This window comes from Poecilia formosa, unplaced genomic scaffold (assembly GCF_000485575.1).
Source record: "Poecilia formosa unplaced genomic scaffold, Poecilia_formosa-5.1.2 Scaffold482, whole genome shotgun sequence".
Taxonomy (NCBI): Eukaryota; Metazoa; Chordata; class Actinopteri; order Cyprinodontiformes; family Poeciliidae; genus Poecilia; species Poecilia formosa.
The window spans coordinates 12,472-38,419 of record NW_006800421.1 but is presented as its reverse complement, the minus strand read 5'-3'; the positions used below and the strand labels follow the sequence as shown (position 1 = coordinate 38,419).

The 25,948-nt window shown below is 38.1% G+C and overlaps 1 protein-coding gene across 2 annotated transcripts; it reads right to left on the bottom strand.

Annotated features, from left to right (window-relative positions):
* Positions 1–506: 506 nt before the first annotated feature.
* On the bottom strand, positions 507–21,266 carry LOC103156457 (integral membrane protein 2B). 2 transcript variants are annotated; one of them, XM_007578508.2, is made up of 7 exons: positions 21,015–21,266; positions 4,751–4,921; positions 3,675–3,743; positions 3,379–3,516; positions 3,176–3,286; positions 2,272–2,422; positions 507–1,334 (listed from the first exon to the last, which is right to left on the bottom strand). In XM_007578508.2, exons 1-7 carry the CDS (start codon positions 21,096–21,098, stop codon positions 1,246–1,248), a joined length of 813 nt encoding a protein of 270 aa, XP_007578570.1. In that variant the 5' UTR covers positions 21,099–21,266; the 3' UTR covers positions 507–1,245. The 2 variants fall into 2 exon arrangements, with proteins under 2 accessions (XP_007578570.1, XP_007578571.1); XM_007578509.2 differs by having other exon boundaries at positions 4,790–4,921; positions 21,015–21,265.
* Between the last annotated feature and the right edge of the window lie 4,682 nt (positions 21,267–25,948).

The following is a 25,948-nucleotide window of genomic DNA, read 5'->3' as shown; positions in this document are numbered from 1 at the left end:
TAAGAAGACAGAAACTGCATGTGGTTCTTTATCCATTGCTCTAGCTAAATATGCTTGCCTTATTTTAGACTGCAAGGAAATGAGGAGTGGCTTGGTATGACATTTACAATATCAAAAAAAAAGATTACCTTGAGCAAATATAACATTAAAGTAATAAAACTAGTTTCTCATACAGTGGTGTGAGTAAATGTAATGCTTCAGTGTGGCGACTCCCCCCAAACTGTGATGTGAAACCCTCCTCTGTACTTTCAAGGTGACCCGTCCATCTTAACTCCTGGTTCTTTTCCCATGATCCTCCTGTGTTAGGGGCCGTGAGTGAGACTTTAATCACAAATGAATTTCCACTGCGATCAAATGACATGAGCAGTGACAGCTGATCCTATGTCCATACCCTGACAGCACCCATACAACATTTAGCATGATGCTGTGTGTGACAGCGAGAAGAAATGTAGTTAAACCACCATTAAATCAATCACAATAAATTAAAGACAATGTAGACTGCTGGGGTTTTTTAAATCCATTTTTTGGTTTATTGAGTTGGTCTGTTTATTTAATTGAAGAGCTTATATACACAAATTAGTACAAGAAAAACAAAAAAAAAAGTTATCAAAACTGAGACTTTTAGAAAAAAAAACATTTGAAAAAGACTTTAACATAAGTGTGCTTCCTGCTAGCCCTTACTCCTCTGGGTTTCCCTTTCCACTTTTTGCCTGTCGTTTCCAGAGTAAAAAAAAAAAGAAATATGGTTCTGTAATCTCCCATCAAGAATGTATTCCAGACAATTGGTGCAGCATGTTATTAACTACCGCAAACATTAATAAAAAGTCTCTCTAGAACTGATTCTGGTTTTTGAGGTTCGAAAACCAGAATCAGTTGTACAAAAGATGCCCTGTCGCCCAAGGTTTTCATATTTAAACTGAAAGAACTGCAAATAACAGATGTACCCATATCTATGGAAGCAAACTGATGCTATTTTCTGCAGACGTTTTGATTAAAATAATTTATACATGGAAATTCGGCTAAGCATTATAGCTTCCTAGATGATTCCCAAGCAGAAAAAGAAACAGAAAATAATAAGCTTTTGCCTTAATTAACATTCAGTAGATATTTACCACACAGCTTCACATTTCACTCCTCTCTCTTGCTCAAAACTCTTTATTGCAGAACAGAAAAACAGATAGGTGACGATGAAGAAACACGACCTCGGCTGGTGCCTGCGATTTTAAGAGCTGCGGTCGAGGCGTCTCAAGGCTCGCAGATCAAAGTCTCCACCACAAACTTGTTCTCGAAGTGACGAATCTTGTGGCAGTTGAGAGCTTCGCGCTTCTGCATACCTGTGAGACGGCACAAAGGTTCTTCGTTACGTCGCGTAAACGGCACTTTGGGTCCTCCGCTAAGTTAATGCGGTCGCTTTGGAAACGTATTCCAAGGCCTTCAGTTTTCTCCACATCTAATAGTTTTTCAAACACAAATTTTAATGTGTTTTCTTTGGATTTCTGAACAGCACAAGTAAAGTTAAGTGGAAGGAAAAACTTTGTAGACAGAAACAACTGTGACCTCCATTTGTATTCAACCCCTTTTTCCTGATGCCCTTTAACCAAAATACCACAACTGCCTTCAGAAGTCATGTGCTTATTAATAAGTGTGGAAAAAAAAGAAAAAACAAACACCAGAAACAGTTCTGGTCAAAGTACAGTCTCTTGCTATAGTGGCCTAGTCAAAGGCCAGACATAAATCCAATTGAAAAATGGCAGCAAGACTCTTTATCCAATCTCTAATAGATGAACTATTTTGAAAAGAAGACACGAAGAAAACCAAAAAAATTTAAATTAAAAGCTGAATACACATGTTTTCTGTTTTCATGTTGTAAAATGTGGTGGGAAATGTTATTAGGAGGTAATACATTCAGATTTTATTAATGTTCTGAGTGATTTTCATCTAGAAATGCTTGGCAATTAATTTTTTTGTCCACAACAATCTGGTGCCGTGACCTGGATCTCTCGACTGGACACTCGAGGACGGCGATGCTCACAGTGCTGATTTTTTTTTTTTTTCCCACAACAAAAACGTGTTGAAAACTATCATTTCCTCCCACTTAACAGCTACGCGTGGCACAAAATCCTAAAAGAATACAGTCAAGTGTATGGTTGTCAAGTTTGAAAACATTCAAGATGTGGAATTCATCTGTGCTTAAAGTTCATTTACCTGGGAAATGGTTCAGTATTTTGTTGGTGTGTGTGTGTTGTTGTGTTATGTGGAAAAGCTACACACCCAGAATTGTGTCTCTGCGCTGCAGCTTGAAGGTTTCTTTGTCGTGGCAGAGGTTGTAGATGAAGTACCCAAGCTGGTCGACGTTCTCAAGGCGCTCCGTCACCATCATCTCCTCGTGGATCAGGTACGACTGGGGCAGGTAGGAGCCAGCCTGGCAGAGGGGAAAGACATCTCTGTCACAGAGAAATCTTTTTGTTTCAAAATATTTCTTCCTTCTTCTGTTTTATTCTGCAGTAACAGACTAAAGAATGCCAACTGCCACATCAGAGCCGTTGCAGATAGGAAAAACAGGAGGGGCAAAAAAAAAACTTCAGAAAAGTTCTAGAAACATTTTTTTTTAATTTCTGAGAATCAAAAGTTTAAAACATTCCACTTTTAAAACAGAAATTTCCAACAAAGGAATTTTGAGATTAATCTCAAAATTTTTAGTTTTTTTTCCAAGCAAAATTTTGACTTTTTAAACTCGGAAACTTTCTTGATTTCTTAATAATTAAATTCCTAAGATTAATCTCAAAATTTCCGTAACAGGCTGTCATAGATTAGTCATGACATCCTGGAATCAGCTCTTTTTTTTGAGGCCACATTTCCTTTAAATTTGCTGTGCATGGAGAACAACATTATATATCTCCATTACTTTGCTTGAGTGTTGTAAGAATAATGTGACGCATGCATTCCTTTGGAATTGCACATGCTGCATCAGGCCTTATGTAACATTAAGGGGAGAAGAAATGGTGTCTGAATATCTGTTCCAACACGTCGGGGCGTTTCGAAAACGCTACGATGTCACAAAGACTTAGATCGTTTTTCATTCAGACCAACTAACAACAAACACACGTCGAGTTCCCTGAGAGGGAATCAGCCTGGATTTGCGTCACAGACGGCTGGCAGGAAAACCTTGTGGTACCTTGACTTTGATGAGCAGATCCAAAAGATCTCTGGGAGGCATGACGATGGAGGTGTTGAGTGGGATGACGTAGCATTTGTTCAGGTTCAGATCCAGGTAAGCGGTCAGCCTCTAGGAGAGGAAAAAACAAAACAAAAAAAAACATCACGTTCAGCACTTCTCCTTCAAATTTTCTGTTCTCTCCGAGTTGTCAGCTTCCTCACCCTCTGGAAGTCGTGGACGATATCGGCAGGGTCTCCGTCTTCGAAGTCTGGCACGGGCACGTTGATGAACTCCACCTGCTCCCGCTCCAGCACTCTGATCTTCTCTTCCAGCAATCGCTGGAAGTTCCTGTTTGGCATCTGTGGACCGCACCGGTACAGGAATCAACACGGTCGCTTTGAAATAAGGTTTGCCTGGGAGCTAATTTTTTAAAAGTTATTTCTAAAGAAAAAAAATAACTAAATACCTTTAGAACATGTGAATAAGCTAATATGGAGAAAATGCAGTTTTCACAAACCTCCTCATCAGCGATCATGTAGTCCTCCTCGCGGTAATTCACACCACAGAAGAAGACCTCATCTTCCGGCTTTGGTAAGAGAGAAAAAGAAAACATTTATAGAAACATATTGAGATTTTTGACACATAAGCACATGTCGCTGCAGACATGTCCATCCGTTTAGCGTTCATATCAGGATGAAAATGTTTCTAGTTCTAGTTGCGCTTTTGAAACAGAGCAACACATATTTTAAGCTTTGCTGACGTGCCGTCAACACCTACTTTATGAATTGTTTACATGTTAATGGCGTATAACATTTGGACATCTATTGGACGTGTAAACATCATGTCGATCGTGCGTTGCGTAAACGTCAAAGCAATGTGAAATTTCCACACGTACATGACCAGGCTGGCATTCCATAAACGACCCAGCAACAGTGAGCGAGGCCAATGCGCGGTTCAAAGTGCCGACTATGAACCTAGCAGGTCGTTGCTAGGTAACAGGAGAGTGAGTGAGTTAGTTGATGTCACCCACCTTTCCTAGCTAGCTGTGCAAGGTTGAGTAGCTAAAACTTTCCTTTGCCTACATCCCGCAGAATGTTGTGCAGCTCTGGATTCAAGTTCAGTGAAACTATTGACTATTTTCTATTGATCGTGTGTCTATCCCAACAGATATCGTTGTTGTTTCATCGCTCAGTCCTACTGTATGCCCACTTATCCATACGTTGGTGTTTAGCAAGAAAGTCCTGGATTGGAATCCCGACCTGGGTTCTTTCTTCATGGAGTTGGCATGTTGACCCTGTGCCTGCGTGGCGTTCTCTTTCTGCACTCGAGCTTCCTCCCACAGACCAAAAACATGACTGCTAATTGGTCTCTCTATGTTGCCCATAGGGTGTGTTTGTGTGTCTCTGTGTCGCCCCGCTTCTCGCCCAATGACCGCTGGAAATAGGCGCCAGAACCCAGCAAGGATAACCGGGTATATAGACAATGGTTGGAATGATGGTTGTGTCACCAGACCCGTCTTCACACCTAAACTCTATGGAAACCCGTGTGGGGTGAAGAAAAGACACAGTATCCCGCATATTTTTGTTTCCTCACTTGAGATACTTCCGCAGTGCTATAGTGACTTGTGTTCACCTCCAGGATGTAGTAGCGGTACAGGTAGGCTCCTGCCACCACCACCCCAGACAGCATGAGGGCCAGACCCAGACACATGCACCAGCACCAGGTTCGAGACTGGCGACGGACCAGCAGAGCCGCCTCGGCATCCTGCAGGAGAGAGAGAAGAGAGGTTATCAGGGATTGGTCGACTGCAGCACATCGGGCCTGTTGCTGGCTTCTTCATTAATAACACAATGACTTGTGTTATCAGGTATTGTTTCACCTGTGCTGTGAAACAATACCTGTTACCAGTCAGCCTATTGTTTTAGACTGAAGAAATTAAAGTTGTTTTTGCGTGTTTTAACCAAGTTTGGTGCATCTAAGTTTGCTGTACTGGTGCAGTTATAAAAAATTGTAATTCAGTACAGTTAATGTCTGTGTTAAAAAAAACAAAAAAACATTTTAAGTTTTTTCGCATAGGATCGGTATTCCCTAATGCCAAACCTCAGATATCGGTATCAGAAGTAAAAAAAAAAAGTGCATCTGTTCCTCTCTGGGTATTAATTACGCTGTTTGAAAGTGTTACTTGAAAAACACCCCAAAACGGTAAATTCCTGGTTGAATTTACAATTTATTTTTTTTTTTATGTGGACATTTTAAGTCTTTGCCAGCTTTGAGGCAGCTGCTGGTCCAGGAACAGAAAAGATCAGAGTTTGATCATAAACAGGAAGACCGCCTGGGAGTCTGGAAACCCTCCAGAGAAAGTCACCCAGAGGCCAGGGTGTGACGGCAGGCCGAAGTGGGTCTTTGTGAGAAAATAAAACATTTTTTTTTATTGTTAGATGAAGGTTTCACATCTCTTTACAGGAACACAGAGGATAGCATGACTCATCACAAAGCAAACCACAAGCAGACATGGAAGTTGAAGAAGGGAGAAAAAAAAAACAACAACAAAAAAACAATAAAATAAAAGAAACAGTGAAACGAGAAACAGATGAGTAATGTTTCTCAACCTCACTTTGCAGAATCAAAGCATCAAGCCTGAAAGACAGGCATATATATCTGTATAAAAGTGCACGTAGTTCATTCAAAACCACCTGATGTGCTTCAGCCTTGCTTCCTGTTTGTGTGAGCTAATCTATGTCAGGCCTTGCAGTCTTGTGTAAACCCCCACCAGAAGAAGAGAAGCGTGAGGAAACAACAGGCTCTTCCAAGAAAAGCCAAAGTCCAAGTTTACAAGATGTAAAACATTAAAAATCTGTTATTCCCCTTTTGACACAACTTGAAAGTAAAACTAAAATTTATCTCTGAACAGCAGCTGTGTTGTCCGTCACCCAGTGCAGTTCAGGGACACCAACATTTCCTGCTGTTGTTCCCACAGCCTGCGACAGGCGGCACAAAGCAGGAACAGGAAGGAAAGGATCAAACTGATTTAACTTTCAAAGTCAATTTTTGGATTAAATATTTTTTATTATTTTATTATTATTTTTAAAGAAAATGTTTCCCAATACACTGAATTTTTTTTTTCCGTTCAGTTTCCATGTATCACAAATATGGAACTTCCAGAAAATTGCAAAACTGCCGAAACACTGAGTTTGGTGAGTAAATGGTGATGTAAATCAGTTTGAATGCCCTTGTTAGTGAAATGTTCTACACAAACGGACTTGATTTGACTTCAAGGACACAATGCCATGTTTCTCCTATCAACACAAAGAGTATAAATATAACAGACGGCTTTTCCATCTTTGTTTTATGGAGCCATTGTGTTGCTGTTATCCCAAAAGTATTCATTCAATCTTAAGCATTTCCTATGTTTCCGTATTAAAAAAAAAATCCACAATCGACTGGATTTTATTGGTGAGACCAAAACAAAAGCAGTGCATAATTGTAAAGTGGAACTAAAAGGTCATGTTGTTTTAGAAGACTTTCCAATTAATAACGCCGAGCAGTATGACGTGCGCCTTTGTGTTCGGAAAGTTTGCAATCCCGACGTTGGCACAAAACGCCTCATTCATGAGAAAAAACCGCAGCTGGACAGTCAGCACTTTCAGACCTTCCCTTCAGCATACAGGAAATTCAAAAAGAAAAACATTGACGCTTCCTGGACACCGATAAGAGGAGCAGAGCAACTGTTGAGAAAAAGAGGAACCAAAGAAAAGTTGTTTTGGGGCAAAGAGGGCCTTTGCATAAGATGTGGTCAGTTTTGACGGGCTGGAAAGCCGTTGAGGAGGGTCTTCATGTTGAGGCTGGAGAAAAGGAACTAAACTAAAAAAAGATAAAAAGAGGAACTCGATTGAGAATATCACTCAGCTCAGTTCTGAAGCTGCGTCTCTGAACAGGCGGTTTTTGTCAAATGGCTTCCAAATGTTTTCAACAATGAGGCACGAACGAGCCCATTCCAAACGGCGTTTATTACAGAGATACCCAGCCACTCCCGTTCACGCTGCAGAAACAAGTCTGACGAGCCTAAAACTACAACGGAGAGAGATTTCGTCGAAAAATAAAACGTCCATTTGAGTACTTTTCAGCTTGGCGCTCACTGGCATTACCCTAAACCAGCTGCTGTGAGTTGTTTTTAATCAGGAGGTTGAGTTTTGTGTTTAGGTTTATAAGGGCTTGGCAGGTTAAAGATTAAGGGCTGATTTTATTAGAGGGAGCCCACACACACGTAGGGAGTGAAGTGGAAGGAAGCGTTGCTTACTAAATACTTGAAAACTGTTTTCCATGTGCAAAGGTTGATCAAGTTGATCTGATTTTTTACCTCCATTTCATTTGGAAAACAAGCAGGCCTTCCACATGTCAGGAAGTTTCTGCAAGTTGCCTCTGGACGCAGACGCTCCGATTTTCCTGTTTTGCCACCTCTTCATTAAACTTCTCCAACGAGACCCGACAGGCCTTCGGACGAGCGTTTCACAACCGCATCGCACACGCCCTCATTACTACACTATTCTGTCTGCACATTCAAGTATACTGATGCCTCACACAGGAGGAACGGTATGTTCAGTTGTCTGAAAGTCTTCTTACAACGAAGCCACGACTGCAGACCGTAGTCTGATCGCCTCATTTGGGTTATTCAAAGTGATCGAAATGACGCAACAGCAAATTAAATAAAAAGAGATGTTCAGAAGAAGGAAAACATCACCATTAAACTATTTTTTTCATGAAGCTGGTCTAACTTGATGGTTTAGGGAGTCTCTAACTGCGTTTCCATTGACCGTACAATTACGAAAACAAATTCGCTTGATGGAAAGGCGAAAAAAATTCACGTTTTTTGCTAAAAATGTTTGAGGTGGTTTTTCGGCCGTATTGAAATTAGTGTGCTTTGCAAAACTGTGACAGAAATGCTTTTTTCACATCACACCAATCACGAGATCAACAACCCAGCTGTTACTACTGGCGAAAACCACGAAGAAGACAGGAAGCGGTAGGAGGATGACGACTTGGCGCGTTTTTAAATGACTTATGGCATTAACAAACTTATTCACATGTGATGTTAATTGCATTTCTTATTTAACAGAGAAACGGCTTTGCAAAATTGTATTTTTTGTTGTTGTTTTTTTGCATTAGCAGGAATATCAACAAAGTCTTGTGCACATGTGTAATGGAAACAGCTTCTATTATGATCAACATTAAGGGACGTTCTGGTCGAGACAGTTTGTCCCTCATGCTACTAATTTCAGCTGTTAAGCAGTTTTTCTACCATAGATTTGGGCTTTACATGCTACAAAAAGATTAAAGTAAGATTATGTAGATAATTAAACTAACTACATAAGAAAAAAAAAAGCATAAAAATCTAAATAAAGAATGAATATAAACACAGATAACCTAACATATGCGAGGTATGGCATCAGTAATGGCATTAAACTAAAATAAAAACTAGTAAACATGGTGCACAGGATGTAGAGCAGTAGAAACCTGATGTTACATGCAGACTGTTTCTAGACAAGACATGAAATCTATATTTATGCCTCATTGATTTTACAGAACAGGAAGGAAGGAGACTGTTTATCTTTTAAAATGGCCGACCTTTGTAGGCTGTCCTATGTGTATCACACATCTTTGGTAAGGTTATCTGTACACACAGCTCATTCTGAGGAAGCTGAAATGACCTATGAACACGTCGCACCGTGATGCAATTAGAAAGACAGAGGTGTAAAGTTATAATGTTCACTCACAGCACACACTGAGATGATCATGTTTGCTACTTCGACACTTTCAGTAATGTCTGGTTGAGCTTGTATTCATCAGAGTGATTGCTATTATTATTAAATTCCTAATTTGGTGGTTTTGAATAGAGCTCTAACGTGATGCATGCGGAAATATAATGAACAACTAGTCTCATTTCCCATTTTAAAATAATTCTGTTCGATTTTGATGATCTAAACAGGTTTTAAAAAGAGAGTTCTTGCAAACACTTCATTTGAACAATAGCTTACAATTATTGGCTGATTTTATTCTGGGTTTTTTTCATTATTATTGCATTTACCAACTCTGCTACAAGAGAAAAGTTAAAGAAAAATAGCATAAAACACTGCATTTAGGGCTTCACAAAATGTCGCAAATTATTATTAGCGTTGGCTAATTACTTATAGGTACCATGCATTCAAACTAAGTTTGCAATAGGTTGGGTGCCACTTGTTTAAAGCAAGCATTTTAGAAGGTAAAGAGTTTATAATGTGGTCAGAACATCATAAGAATACTAGTTATTGTGATAGTTAATATTTAAAAATGTTATGACTAACATTGATTTTAGTTAGTTTGTATTTTCAATGTGAAATGTAAATTCAATGTTCACATTTTGTTGCAGTTAAAAACAGGAAATCTGAAAATATCACTGGGTGATTATGAGTTATTGGTTGACATAGTGAACAATCCCTAAACACAGACTATAAAGTCTTAAAAAAGCCAACATAAAAAATAAAGTCTGGAGGGGGTGCAAGTAAAACCTGGTGGCCCGCCAGGCTTTTCATACACTGGGGTAAACTCTGTACATTGAAAATGATATATGTAAGTAAAATGTTAAATGAGCTGCTCTGTTAATCAATACTCAACAAACTACGCTACCTAACCCTCCTCCGTCCACACTGATAATGATTTCACAGATAAACAGCTTCCTGAACTTCTTCATAATTTACTCCATGTGGGAATAAATTCTAACTTTTGCAACTCAAAGTCAACATTGTCATTTCTGTAAGACACTTCTAGAGAAAATGAAGTGCCTATTTGAGTGGAGCACATGGAGGAATGCGTTGGTTCAATGCATCAGCACCAGAATGAGTTTCTAGTTCAGTGTGTTTTCTTGAAATAAAGAAGTTTTACAACACTCTGAAAAAGCACTAAATGTTAAACGACAAAAGTGTTACTTTTATTTTTCTTTTGCACTGAAGGAGAGATCTTAGTGTGGCTTGTGAGACAATAAACTAAATTGTGAGCCGTTAGCAGGTCTGCAAACATTGCTACATAGATATAACAGTATCGATCTAGAAAACAGTCTGAATCTACTTTAAATCAATAATTAATTAGCATAATAAAAAGGCCAAGAGATGCATTTGAAATAAACATGAAAAATATATATTTACATTTTTATATTAATTCTACATAATTCCTACTAAAATATAAAAATTCATTATGTTTAAAATGTTTTATCCAACTAAAAGTCTAAGGGTTTATTTTAAAGGCATGTTTATCTATTTATCTGTCTGCGAATAAGACCATATTATATAGAAATAGAGCAAAGTGGCTCCAAGCATTTTTTTCCACTGAGCAAAGGGTTGCGTTTCTGTGGCGACGGCACCGAGTATCGGTGTCCAGAACAGCTTTAATTTCAGTGCACCGACACAAACACATGAAACTCTAAACCCTCAACTCTGCAAGCAGCCAGCAGGTTACGCTGCTACAGAGAAGGACTGGTTAGAGGATTAGTTCAGTACTTTGCTGGTACCAAGAATTTCAGAGGAAAATGCTGGAGAAGGTTTGAACACTCCCAAAAAAAACAAAGTAGGTCTTCTTGGAAAATGACTAAAATGCAACAAATGCTATTAGCTCTCTTAGCGAGACGGTCAGGAGAGCATGAGGGTTGTGGGGGGTATCCTGTCTGACCGTCAGTTCCTGAAAACAAACAGATGGAAAAAAAAAAAAAAAAACTTTGTGAGTCAGTGCGCCCCCAACCACACACCACTTATAGAGCAAGAAGCTTGAGGGGACCCAAATGACCCCGACTCTTAAGACCACGCGTGAGTTAGCTTCACAAATCGCAGTGTGATTAGTTTAAGTGATTTACAAACAGTTAAATCCTCCTCTTCCACTAGAAAACGGCCAGCTTTAAGGAGTCTGGGAGCAGGCATTAAGAAGCAGCCTGGTTATTAGGACGCCATTATGCTCGGCTTATGAAGTCGCGCTAAGAGGCAGCGGTAAAAGAGGGAAGCGGTCGTGTGAATCTGCGCTGTCTGAACCCCAGCGCTGCCAAACTCTGTTCCTGCCTGTCTGCTTAATCCGCCCCTCTTCTTGAGTTTTAGTGGGCCGGCGGTGCTCGGTGGGAGGCAGCCAAAGAGCTCTGTGGCTGAGTCTCTCTGCTTGATTAGGCTGTAATCCTTCTCAACCGGTCCACATGCCTGAGATGATAACCAGAGAACGCACGACTGGAAAACCGCATGTGGAGCCAACAAGATGTTTGGTGAGAAATCCAAACTTGTATGGTTATGTGAAGGTGTAGCAGTGGTCAGTGGACCAGAAAGCTCCTCCTGTATGGGAATAAAACGGCTCGGAAGATGAGTTGAGTTTACAGAAAGTGGCACAGGGGAGGAAACTCCACTGCCTACACAAGCAGTTTCATGATGTGGTGAGAAGGCTGACTGTAACAGCCGCATAAAACGCAATAATTAACTGTTCTCACTAATGACTAGCCTTCTGGCAAACAGCACACCTAGCTAAAACACTCCTTCTTCTTCTTCACATCTTTTATAGGATCTCCACCGAATGGGAATTTGAATTCTGAAGGTCGATACAGAAAAACAGTGCTGAACTGACTTAGAACATTTTTAAACACAGACATAAATTTACTAAATTACAAATTTAGCTAGGTTCAGAAGCTTGGTCAAACAACAACAAATTTAAATTGTTCAGTCAACGCAATTGGGAGTAAAACAGGCAATGTAAAATAAATAATAAAGAAACTGAAACTGACAAAAATAACAGATTGACCACCATGGTTAGATAAGTAAAACATAAACTGTAACGAATCTTCTGTCTAATCGTTCACAAAGTGAAATTAGGAATTCTTAATGTTAAATAAATAATACAGCATGACGCCTCTAAGAGCACAAAGTATAGAATTAGACTGACTAGATCTGCCCTCATGGTCCAGGCCCATCGTCTCAATACCCGATCTAGAATGTGTTTGAATATCGGGACCGATACAGATGACGACATGGGATCGGAGCAGCGCTACTGATTACCTGTAATATTTGTGTTGCTAAAATGAGCCACAAGCCGAACAACAAACTGTAACGATGTCTGCACTGGACAGGGTTGTGTAGGAGACTGTTGAGGTGTTATTGCCTTCGGGAAAATATAATAGTTTCTCAGTTTTAACTACAAAAAACTGAAAATGAAGAACAGGAACTGAAAAGCAATAATTATTCCTATTGCTGATAATAATGACATGTCTCAAAATTTACAATCCCATTTGCAATTTCTAACATTTATTTATTTTGATTTTTGTACACAGACTTGAGCAAAAAAAAAAATACAGTGGAGACCCAGCAATTATAGTTATAGCAATTATCAAATTTTTATCATGCTAAATATTTAGTTGCTGTTCTGCTTTTGTACAGTAAAACTAGCAACTGATGTTAGCTAGTAAATTATCCAGGTTACCTGCCCAGGTAGCTGGTCTACAATCAGCTTCTCACAGGTTCCCACCTGTGCCTTTAAAAACAATCTGACCTCAACAGGAGTGAGGATAAAACAACAAGTATAGAAAAAACATCAAGATTTTACATGTCTTTTTTACATATAACTACATTAAAACAAACATCTGTCATAGTTTCTAGTGGGGCGTTTGGGCGAGGCTGGGTTACAATGTGAAGGGTTAGAAAAAGTTCAGAGGAGATCGTAAAATTGCTCAGACACTTAAGTTTTGTTTTCCTACAACAACAAAAAAGAAAAACGCAAACCGGGATTGAAATGGTTGCCGTTTTGTTTTTTTGTTTTTTTTTACTACAGTGTCTTTACTTTAGCATTAGCATAGTTGATTCAAATTTTTAAAAACTATGTTTAGTGACCGCTAAAGAAAAGAAAAAACTAGTTTTTTGGTCGTCCATTGAATGCATCATTTCAGACATGGCGCAACAAATGCAAACAGAAAGAAGTGAAACAACAACCACAGAACAGCAAGTTTTACATGCAGCTGCACTTTGGACTTTATAACGGCACGGGGAAGGCTTGATGAAGACGTTTTGTCCTCGTTACGCTCAGAGGGGAAACCACAGGATCAGCCTCAATTAAAATAAGCTGTTCTAATTTAGACAAAACAATCTGAAACACGTCTTTTAAAAAGGGAAACTTTTCTCAAATGTCAACTGCGCTTCACATAAGCTGGTAAAACTGGGTAGAAAAAAGCTTGAAAATCTTGTTACACTAAGTATTATTTATAGTTTTTAAGCTCTTTTCCTTCTATTAACGATCTATTCATATATTTATAATTGGGGATATGAAAAGTTGGACCAATATCGATATCTGATATTAATATAGCTGTTAAGGCCCACAACAATATTTACCGATATCATATTTCTCTTCCATTTTGAAACCTTTGGAAAAAATGACCTTATAGATGAACAAAATGAAGATAAACATTGGTTGTGCATATCAGACCGATACCGATATGTTAAAAACAACTAATATCGGCTCATACCAATGTTAGTGGTGATATATCGTGCGGCGCTTCGTATAATTGTGATTAATTCAGAACTGTAATTTTACTGAAGAAAAACAAAACTCTAGATTTGACAAATTTTGCAAATTGTTCAACAATATTTAGAAAAATGTTTTTTGTTTTTTTGATGTTATTTTCACATAGCTTGACAAGTTTATCTTAAGCTGGAACTTAACCTACCAAATACTAGATCTATTTTGATTTTTTTTTTTCATTTGAAAAGTCACATCTTTGATTAGAAACAAAAAAATGTAAGATTTATTTATTTATTTTAAATTGGGCACTCTCTCTCAAATACCATGTTGAGAACACAATCTGAATGATTTTTGTTTTAGTATCTTAAACAACAATATTTTATGTGTTGTAGAAAACAGCTGCCAACTCCATTGTGGTAAAACTTTCTGATTGCTCCAAATTTCCATCTTTTTTTTTTTTTCTTGGACCTAAACATAATAATTTCAACCATCACACTCTTGTATCCCACATCCAGATTTTAGTGTATTTCTTCAGAAATCTGTGTAGGGAAAGGTGATAATGCTGCACCTCCCGACTCAAACACTACAGCTGCCGCCGTCTAACAGAGAGTCGGCTCAGCAGAGACCTTCGCTGCACGGGGCCAGCAGCGCAGCACGCAGAGTGACGTGTGAACCTGTGAGGGGATAAGCTGTGGCGCGCCATCGTGTCAACGTCAAGATAAACCAGCTAGAGATTAATTTAGGCCCTGCGACACTTATTGGGAAACATCCTCCAAGTAGTTTTACTCTCAAACTCTACTTTTCTACCTACTAAAATAACTAAACTGGAGATAATGGCAGTTCTGTTATAAATCAACACTGGGCAGAGATCAAGTTCCAGCTGAAAACTCAGCTGCTTATTCAGTGGGTAGTTGGGAAAACACAAAGAGCAAAGTCCGCTGCCTTCAAAGGGATTTTTAATTGATCTGGGTGAGGGTTAGCTTCCCCCTCTATCTGGGGTTTCCCTACAGAGTCATCTTCACTCCAAGCTGTCATGTTTACAGTGAACTTACAGAACTTTCTCTGAGATGTTAGAGGCCAAATTATTAACAGGAAACATGTTAGGGTTGCAAAAAAAACAAACAAACATGAGTTTATTGAAAACTTTAGCTTCACATGTTGATTCAGATCTTTAGAAGCTAAATGTAACGATTTACTTACAATGTAATAAAGCTTTACAGAAGAAAGCAGGACATGTCTGAAGGGGAAAGCTGCTATCAACAGGTCTAATCCAGCACGCACCACTAGACAAAAACCTGCACTGTAAGTATGTTCAATCTGAAATCCTCTGGAGACACTTCTCACGAGTCTGTAATAGGCTGAACAACATCACACACACCACAGAGGATGTGTGTTACTAAACACTGTCCTGAAGGCAATTAGAAACTAAGGGTGAGTTCACACCAGCCCTGTTTGGTCCGCTTCAATCGAACGCTAGTCAGTTCATTTGGGAAGGTGTGAACGCCCAATTGAGCTCCAAGAAAAGGAACTAAAAACCTTGGTCACAGTTTGGCTGAAGTGAACTCTGGCGCAGTTTCATTACATATATGAACACCAAGCGGACTAGAGGCCACGCCAAAAGCAGGAAGGAGACTACAGCGCAGGGCATTCTGGGTAAATACAACCATAACAAACGTGAGTCTAGCGCTAGAAGGAGAAATGTTTTATGGTCTTTCACCAAAGATAAAAGAGAATTCCTGCAAACGTTAAAATTTGCCGCTGCTCCATTTCTGTTTATGTTCCGTGAAGAAGGAAGCTGCACTTAGCAGCTGTGTTTCCATACAAATGTGCACAAAACTTTGTCAATATTCAGGTAATGCCAAACAGTACAATTTCACAATTGCAGTGTTTCCATTAAATAAGAAATCACAAGTAATGAGTTCATGCAATAAGTCATTAAAAAACATAATAGGCCATCATACTCCAACTACTCCCTGTTGCCTTTTCCTTTGTGGTTTCTGCCAGTGGTATTTCAGCCTCAATCACACTGACTATCAGGTGTGAATACATACCTGATATCATGTGAAAATACCTATCAGGTGTGAAAACACCCTAAAACAATAGTCCCGTTTAAATATTTTACCCAAAGCATTTCTGGTCGTTTGTTGAGGTTTTTAAGTTTGTAGAGAAAAGCTGATGAATGAGAGACTACAGAGGAGTTTACCAGGCAGAAAAAGAGAGAAAAATGTTTAAAAATTCACTAGTGAATGCTGTTTATCCACTCTGAGTCACTCCACACCAGCTCATCAGACGGTTTACACTGCGGTACTCTGGTTACAGTGTTTGTCTATCACACTAATCAGTCCAGTCCAGCTCAGCTGGTCACCTGACGGATCCAGCCGCCCTTTTTCCAACTCAAAAAAAGGGAAAGTGAAAGAGAAAGCCCCCTCTGTTGCAGCTGCAACTTCAGAGGATTCGTGAGACAGAAACAAGGTGGTTCTGGTTGCAACGCAGGAGTGTTGGGTTCCCACACAGACGACTAAAATGATCATTATTTTCATGGTTTCATTTGAGATGAAACGATACGATAACTGACCCGATGAGAGGATTCATTTGACTACTTCAGTTTTCTGGCTCCTTTTTGGAGCAGAGTGCCTAGTTAAACCAGCGGAGCCACTTCCTGAGCCGCAGGAACTATTTCATTCAGGTAAAGTTGGTTGTCAGTACGCCCGCAGTGAAAGGCCATGATTGTCTCCATGTGGGAGACACAGAGCCGCCGTTTCCACAGAAATCAACCTGCAGCATGTTTTCAGCTGCAGCAGTTTTCGTCATCGTCAGTCTTACTAATTTTCACCACTGAAGGAGTGACTCGTTACTAGGCAATAGCACCTTCACTACTGAGGGAACAAGAAGCTAATTCAAATTTTTGATCAAATTCTGCAGATTTGTGATGATAAACATGTTGTTTATTTCCATAAGCATTTATTAAGATACAGATAGAAGTGATGGTAAAAAGTATTGTTAGCCATTTTTATTGCAACACTAGCTCCATTTATTGATATTTTTTTTTTTAATATTGCTATTGCTGCATTCATGAAACAAGTAGTGGAAATAAACAGTAAAAGTTAACAAGAAGTTTGAGGGACAAATAAATATTGTTATGCAGAGTTTATAATTGTCCCGATAAAATAAAATTCATCCACATTTCACATATGAATGGTCTCAATAATTTCCCACCTGTTATTCAAGGTAATATTACACATTAAAATCTAGAGCTTCTGGTTGTGTTGGAAAGACAGAAGTTACAAAGAGAGACTGTAATCTGTAAATCTAAATAATAAACTGCTTTTCAACATCAAGGATATAATTTCTTTACTTTTAAAAAAAATTATTATAGAGAGATACTCATTTATGTGAACTAATTGGCACAGTTCTAATGCTATATTGTTTTGAGAATTAGATATTATATTAAAGTGTGTTTAACTAAATAATTAACCAGGATCAAGGCTGCACAATATTTAAAATGATTCTCTATCATAAAATGTGCCAAAAACAACAAGCATACAGAGAGAGACTGTTTGGATGGTTACATATTTAATGTTACCTAAATATGTAAGTACCAAGCTATCAGGTTCTATGCCAGTCGTAAATTTAGTAACTCTTGTTGCTTAAGTGTTAGAAAGGATGTAGAAGAGGCAGGACAGCAGCAACTTTGCTGAGAGAAAATATTTCAGATGGAAATCTAAATTTTCCCCTCGGTAGTTGGATTCACGTCAACTTTCTGACCTGAAAAGTTCATGATTGTTGCAAAAACAAACAGAGACATCATAACTGATACTGCTTAAGGTTATTTTGCCATTATCAATATATTAACTTGAAAATGGTCTCAAAACGACAATATCATCATTTATCTCAATAAGAACTGGCACGATTTATCGTCCAGAAAAAATGTGTTATTGTCTACTTGTGTATTTATGTCCAAGTCTTGTAGCTGCTGCTCCACACACCAACATCATCCAGCCCTAAACATGACCCAGAAATTCCTGCATTAATGTGTGTGTGGAGGTTCTTCTGCTGAGGGGATCATTGCTGCCTTTTCATTACCGCTGGGAAACAGCTAACATGATGGAACACGTTCTGATTCTTTGGAGCCGTTACATGTTCAAAGTTTGTGACTGAGTCGGCCGACTAATTTGCTCCTCTAAGTATCTGGCTATGTGGGAAATGAAACCTGACAGAAGCACGGTCATATTTACTCTAAACTCCCTGTTTGTTGAGGAGCTTAAAGAAACTTTTTCTTTTTCATTCTAAGTAGCAGTTAAAGACTTAAAATCATAATGTGTCCCTACAATTAACAAAACCGTTTCAAGTAATAAATGGTCAACAACAACAACAAAAAAAAAAAAAAGAGTTCACACATCCAGGGCCGGATTTACAAGAATGTCGGCTCCTGGGCTGGAAACCATTTGGTGCCCTATTCACAAAAACAAAACAAAACAAAGCAAAAAACATTATTTTTCCTGATGCAAATTACAAGGGTTGTCGCAATAAGCAATAAATCATTTAATTGTTTAATAAATTAAAATTAGCACAATAATTTCTATTTGCACAATTGATCATTTTTCTCTTCCTCTTTCTACCAAAAACTGGATGAGAAAAGTCTTCAGTATGGTGCCTTGGTCTCAACTAGACCTTTTTTTTGAAGGACAATTTGGTTTTCAGAGACGTCATAATTCATTTTACTTGTTGTTTCTGTTGTTTTGTTTATTTATTTTGGATATTTAAAATGTCTTACACTTCCATGGTTAAATATTCATTAGAATTTAAGGTTTATTGATCTTTCAGAATGTATTCTTGCATTTTTATGCCATTACCATTAGAACATTTGAAAATGGTCTCAAAACAACAATATCATGATTTATTGTGACAATTTCTGGAACAATTTATCGGCCAGAAAAATTTGCTATTGTAGCAGGCCTACAAATTACACTACATTAATAGATAAAACTACACACAACTGGATATGAACCGATGATACCAGCTGATGGTGGAAGGTTTACTATTTCTCTTGGCCAGTAGCTGCATGTTGTCCGCCTCCTACCCCCCCCCCAAAAAAATATTATAACTTCAACATTTTAAAACACTTGAGTACCTTTTATATTCATAAAAATCCCAAAATATTATTACCCTGAGCTACTGCCCCTTTTTTTAAATTTGGCTCAGCACAGATCAGTGTCACTTTATATCACTTTAATACTATCATCATATCCTTAAAAACAGTCCATTGCATTTGGATTTGGATTAGGCTGATAACAAGAAGCTACACATTTCAGATCCAGCCTTTTCTTTTTATGTTATCCAGGTCAATGCGAAACAATCCAAACCAAGTCCAGAACCTGCTGTGTTAGCACGCACTCCGTTCCCTAAAACAGGAAACGTTAAACTTGTCGAGATAAGGGTTACACAGAAAGAGATCAAAAACGAATTAAGACTGCAGACCACAAAACCCACAAAGCCACGCTGTTGAAAACCAAGATTAGAAAACCGCCTTCATACAGTGCAGAAAGTGTCGTCTCTCACACTTTATCTCCGACTTGTACCAAACGCACACATTTGATTTTGCAATCGAGCAAACAGTTTATCTGCACAGAGCTGAGACTCTGCTCTCTCTCTCTCTCTCTCTCTCTCTCTCTTTTTCTCGATCTTGACTTGCACGCAAAGAGCTAAAACTTCCTCTGCTTGAATAAGAAAAAAAAAAACTATTTTGTTTCACAACAGGGTGGCAACTTGGCTGAGAAAAAGCGATTGTGATGAACTTTACTCCTGCAAATTTAACACGAATCAGCAGAACCTGCTCTGCTCTGAAAGGTTGAATCATTTCTCTTTTGCAAGCGTTACATCACAAAGGCGTTCCTCGCTGTGTTTTTTGGAAGGTGAAATTGCACGAATCTGAAAAAAGAAAAAAAAAAAAAAACACCTCGGGAGAAACTGTCACACTCGGGAGCTGCACTCACATGTGAATGTGACCAGCCCACGAGAGGAAACCGTCCAGAACTCACACAGGTTTTACTGCCGACACGCTCACGTTTTTCCTTCAGCTGTAGAAAGGAAAGCGTTCACTTCTCAAACTGTCAGGAGATTAGATAGCCCAACAAAACACAGAGTGAGATGTCCAAGGGAGTGAGTGTTCATGTGATGACAGGGACTTCCTCTGTTTATCCTTTTGCTTTTATAGTGCTGACATGGTTAAGATAGCAAAGCGGGCCTAATACATAAGAGCTCAAATACCTAAATTATTTGTCCTATTAATTAAAAACATCAAACTAAGGAACTCCTACTATTTTGAGGCCTGTAGACACATCAACCAACTTGGATGGCCTTCGTTTTGAGAACAGTTACGTCAGAAAAGGGTTAAGGACACATGCTACTGGTGTACCAATTGTTAAATTATAATAATAATAAAAAACTAGTTTTAAAAGCTTTCCAACAATATAGTTATAAGTTCAATCTCTTATAACAATGTGCTTAGTAGAAGCAAGGCCCCTAAATCTAATTCTCCTCAAGTCTCCACGAAACCCTGCAACAGAGCTATTAGGATAAAGCAGGACTAAAAAAAAGTAGGTTTTCAAGAGGACTAATTACAATAAAAATGACAATATTTCAATTTGAAATAAACTCAATTGAGAGTGTTGCAGATTTCTAGTTTTAAACCGCTGTAAATTATTTGTTCAACACGGTTTTTGTGAAATAAGGTCACTCCGCAATTTACAATACGTCAATATCGCGATATTAAACTAAATTACACACGCAAATACCTACTTGGTAAAACGGGTGAAACTAATTCCTTACTGTAATTTTTGTCTACTTTATGATTTATGTATTTAAAAACAACAGTTATATGCGTTAAGAATTGATCCCCAAACAGATATAGAGGAAAAAGAAACTCAACTGCGCTCGTCCCGCGGTCTCAAACTGACAAGAATCAACTAAAGCCCGACGTCTATTTCAACCATAGAGATTATTACAAAATTATTTCATTTTTGCAACAAATTCGTCTACTTAAGGAGTGGGAGCGAAACAAAGTGGAGCGAAAACTTACAACTATATAAAATGTGCCTTTAATGGCTGTTAGTGTTTAAGCCCAATAAAACACTAAAAGCCAAATCAGGAAGTAACGTCCGCCGAGTTCCGAATTTTTAAACGTTTTTAATGTCATGCAAAACACGATATTTTCTTTAAAACACGGCAAGTTACACATTAACATAGACTAGTTCGCAATGCTTCGGACTACCGCCAATAGGCTAAAAACAGCTTAGGTTTCGCTCTCTCCGTTCTGCTCCCCCCGTTCAGCTTAAAAAGCCATTTTCAACCTCACCGTTTCGTCCTCGGGGATCAGAGTTTCAGCATCTTTCTTCACGTCTTTCTGTGCCAAAGCGGTATTAAACGACACTTTCACCATCCTGAAATCGTCGGCGGCAGATTCCCAGAGGCGAAAAACAACAAAGAAATGGTTGAAAGGACAAAAAGATATCAGAAGTTGCTCCGAAGTGAAGTTGTTGCACTTCCTATTCGGCCAAGTCTGGTATGTTGTGAAAACAAAGCCGCGGAGGTCATAAAGGCAGCCAACGGAGCTACTGCGCAACTTCCGCTAGGCCTTCCAAAATAAAACGAGTTGGGTTGATTTTATTTATTTTTTTTTTTGGGAGACTGTTAAGTTAACTAAAACTAAGATACTAAACAAAATACAGTTGAAGATTTTTAAAATAAAGTTTGCTGGAAGACAACTGATGGTACAACAACATAAAAGTATAGAAAATGGTGAAACAAACATAATCTGAACAAAAACAGAAAACCTAAAGTTAAATGGAAAAATATATGCCTATAATGTATATAAAATTTCCAGCTTAGTTTCTTTTTTTTGGAAAACATAAACTGTAAAGTAGGTTAATTTGAGACAGAGATTAATTAACTCTGGCAATTAAAAGGTGAAAGAATTATTTAGGAAAAAATACATATATTTATCCGCCAGCTATTTAAAAGAAACTACTTTTATGTCAAGCTGATGCCAACTGTGAGAAACTTCAACTGAATTACAAAGGTTGGAACAAAAGGCAGTTTTGTTCCAATATTAGCATACTGATGTTTTTTCTGTCAGCTTTAATGTTTTAGTTTAATTTGTGTTAGTGTCTAAATTATATATAACATGAATTTATTGACTCAGACAATGTCTTGTTCTTACTGGGTGGATGTATGTCATTTTTTCTTTCTTTTTTTGTTAAAGAAAAAAGACATTCTTTTAAATGTCCTGAAATAAAGTAATAATAATAATAATAATAATAATAATAATAATAATAATAATAATAATAATAATAATAATGGCAGTGTAATCCAATAAATATTTGAGGATTGATATGAGGCTTTAATTGTTTTTAATTTCAAAATGCCAATATATTTTTGTATAAAATTGAAATATACAGAGGACATGCTTGACGAATAGCAACATTTGAAACCACAGTGATAAAAACTATCGGTTTACTCATATAATAAAATGGAGGTGTAGACCGATTTCTCACAAAGTTGTGTTTTACTAACTTCCTGCACAAAGTTTTTCTTCTGGCAGTATTATTATTATTATTATTATTATTATTATTATTATTATTATTATTATTATTATTATTATTATTATTATTATTATTATTATTATTTCATTTGTGTTTTTATTTACACAAACCGGAAACCCCGTGGTTGTTGAAATTCGAGCTTTATTTGATCTGTTGTCGAGCATAAACGCAACTTCACAGACGAGACGGGTCTCATCGGCGGGCCGTACTGCGCATGCGGGTTAGTTGGGCCCTTTGGGTTCAGTTGAGGATTTACATCAGCTACAAGTTTGCGGAATGTCTACTGGGACTATCACGAGATTATGTTTGAAAGATAACCTGCAATTTGGAGACAAGCATCGCCTCGCAGCCGCTCATTCCTCTTTTAGGTCTCACAAAAACAAACTTTGCTTTCACTTTTCCAGCGAACCTTCAGTCATAAATCAACTCAAACTCTCATCCACACACTGCCTGCTGCTCTGGATGCGCAGTTACCTTCACTTTTATTTTATTTTATTTTATTGTTGGATTTACATGCTTAAGAATTAGGTAAACATGCAATATTTAAAAAAAAACCAAGTAATTTCAGATGTTTAACAGGAGACGGAAGTGGAGTTTGGAACTTTAAAAATAGATTGTGCAGATTTGCTTTAATTTAAAAAAGCTAAATCTTTTGGACTAAATTGAAAAAAGAAAAAAAAAGGAAAAAAAAAGAAAAAAGAAAAAACAACCATAAATTTCTTGTTATATATTTTCAGCAACAAAAAAAACGGTTTAACCTTTTTATAATAAGATAGCCTGTTTCAGTTTGACGCTGTTTCCAATAATTTGTCTCTTTTTTTGTCTCTTGCTTTTTACTCTTCTTCTTTTTTTCTTTATTTTGAATGCTGAGTTTATAACCAGCACCACAAAAATGTGAACATGTGCATTTCTGTTCTCCAGTGTTTTGCCATTCTTGTCATACCTGTGTTACCAATGAAATAGTCAATTCACAGAGGTGTGTGTGTACCAGCAGAGCAATGAGCAGCTTCATTTGACTTGCAAAACATGGCTCCAATGACAAAGTCTGACACATTGGTAAGACGAGACTCAGTTGATGAAGAGAAAAGACTATTGAGCAACTACAACTGTTGAATCAACAGAAATGGATACCAAAATATTTTCAGTTTCTAAATAATTGCAATATCTCATACACAGGAAGGGGGTATCGTGTTTTAAAGAACCTAAGAATTAAACTGTCAGCTTCAGTTTCTTGTGGTTCAAATTGTTTTAAAATATGGCGTAGATTGATCAGATTTATAACAAACAGTTACTGATTGTAAAAACTTAAATTTAGAGTAGAAATATGATCAGAACATATGGATTTTTTTTAAGAATCTATTGCTGGAAGTCCTCTGTCATTGAAATATATGTGTTGAAATCATTGTATTGTGTTAGAAAAACATCATCTGCAAAGAAAAAATAAACCGTCATCATCACTTTGCAAACAAAATCAGTCAAACAGGCAAACAAAAAGCTCCCAGGCCACATTTTGGACACCCCTGATTTAAATAATACCAGATGTAAGAGAACACCTGCTGAGAACACTGCGATTTATGTATAGTGTAAGTTTACATTACACTATAAACAGCTTATATAGAGTATAATTACATTACATAAGCTGTTAAATACTTATTTTAATTGAGATAATTCACTTTGATAATAATTAAACTTTAAGACTAAAAAATGAAAGCCGACAGTCAAATACTGTAAGTAATAAGGCCTGTTCGTAATCTGCACCTGATTGGCTCAGCTGGTCAGGGGCGCAACTACATCCCTGCCAGCATGCCTAGGTGGGCCCCATGTGGGGAAAAAGAGGGCAGGCCATATGGGTCCCATATGGGTTTGTCAGCGGGTTCCACGATGGCCCCACATGGGTTTGCCCATGTAGGGCCACAGCCCACATGGGCCCTACATGGGCCCTATATGGTGGTGGCCCACATGAGTTTGTCCATTTAGGGCCCATCCAGGGTCTCAGTCTCTGTAACATAGAGACTATTGTTTCTATGTTACAGAGACCATAACATGTGGACGCGTCCACAGACTGAGACTGAGACACACATGTTGCATCGGCGATGAAAAAGTTGTCACTCATGCGCTGAATTATGGAGGTGTTGACTGAGGTGTCGCAAATATGGAACAACACTGTGACCAAAGTCTGCATTTATATGACATTCAGGAACGATCAGATTCTTCTGGACGGATCTTTGCTGATTAAATTTATTTCAGCTCTTTAATATCTAGGTGTTTTATGGGAATGTGGATCTTTCAGATCAATTTGAGAAGCAATTTTGAAGGTAAAACTTAATTTTTTTGTGTTACGTAGTGTGCGGTGCTGGTCTTGGGTAGGTGGTCTTGACTACAACTCTGCTTGGTGGGTCCTCGGTTCCATGTCCTCCCTGCCCACCTTCTTTCCATCCAGGCTTGATTCTTAAAGTTACAGACATCCTCTTTTTGTGAGGATTTTTAACTAAGTAAGTTTAATTTTCTTTTCCATTTATTAACCCTGCGGTGGCTCTTTAACAACATTAAATTAAGCTGATTTTGTTTGACCTGATAAAGGTGAAAATGAGAACAAATTAAGTTAAACAAATGACCTGGTTAGTATGTAGCGGAATATCTGTAGTTACGATAGTTGACCACCAGAGGGCAGTGAGCGCTCATAATCCACAATCAAAAACCTGTTAAACTCGTTTGTTCTGCAGAACAAATAGCTGCTCAGCTCCAAATCTTCTTCAATAACAGCAAAACAGAAATACTGAAAGTTTTCTATCTTTATTCTAGTTTTTTTTCACTTTGTAAACTCAAACTGAACTGTTAATATTTATTCAAATGAATCAAACTTTGATTCTGGACGCGCAAGAAAACACAAGTCACCTGACTTTCTGTGAAAAAGAAACTGAAACTAACTTTGTTATTTTTCTTCAAGTCAGCCTCCATTTTGAGCGGAGGGTGGAAATAACAAGTTGACTTGTTAACAGAGGTAAGTTGAGCGGAGGGTGGAAATAACATGTTGACTTGTTAACAGAGGTAAGTGTTGCCGCTCCGGGTCCCTCCGAGTCTCTCTCGGCTCTCTGGAGCCTTTCTGACCGATAAACCCTCCGAGGCTTCCCGGGGCCTCGGCCACCTCGGTCTGGGTCCCTCGGCTCTCATACGGTGTGGTCCCCACAGCAGCGCTCTGTTTACTTTATTAAAGGCCTGATCTAGGAAGGAATTAGATTAAATGAAATGTTTTATTGTGAGACGTTGCTGCTTATAAAGTGATTCTAAGTGAGGATACATTATGAGAGAAATAACACACAAACCATAAACACACAGTTCAGTAACTGCGGAGTTAACCTGGTGAATGATCAACTCTATGATACAACTTTTAAAAACTCACTTAAAACCCATTTATTTCTCTGGGTTTTAACCCTGAGTGAGCTATAGGGTTAAAACCCTTGTCTTCACCCTTGTATGTCGAAATGGGGTCCAATCGACCCCACACACGTAAAACCTGCATCATTTTCCATAGACCTCTACGTTTGCCTCAGTCCTGCACCCACAAGGGTTAATGCTGCACTGCTACTTGTATTTCTGATGTTTGATTTCTATTTTTCTTATATTTTATCATTTGTTTTCATTTTCCTGCAACCCTTTGGTCAGCTGCTGTTTTATTTTAAGTGCTTTA

Bases quoted from the DNA above. Each gene is read 5' to 3' on its own strand.
- LOC103156457 (XM_007578508.2), bottom strand. From the start codon at position 21,098: ATGGTGAAAGTGTCGTTTAATACCGCTTTGGCACAGAAAGACGTGAAG. The intron at 3,287-3,378 runs GTGAGGAAGCTG...TTCCTCTCCTAG, and splicing joins TCGTCCACGACTTCCAGAGG to AGGCTGACCGCTTACCTGGA. The intron at 2,423-3,175 runs GTACCACAAGGT...CCCCTCTGCCAG, and splicing joins ATCTGCTCATCAAAGTCAAG to GCTGGCTCCTACCTGCCCCA.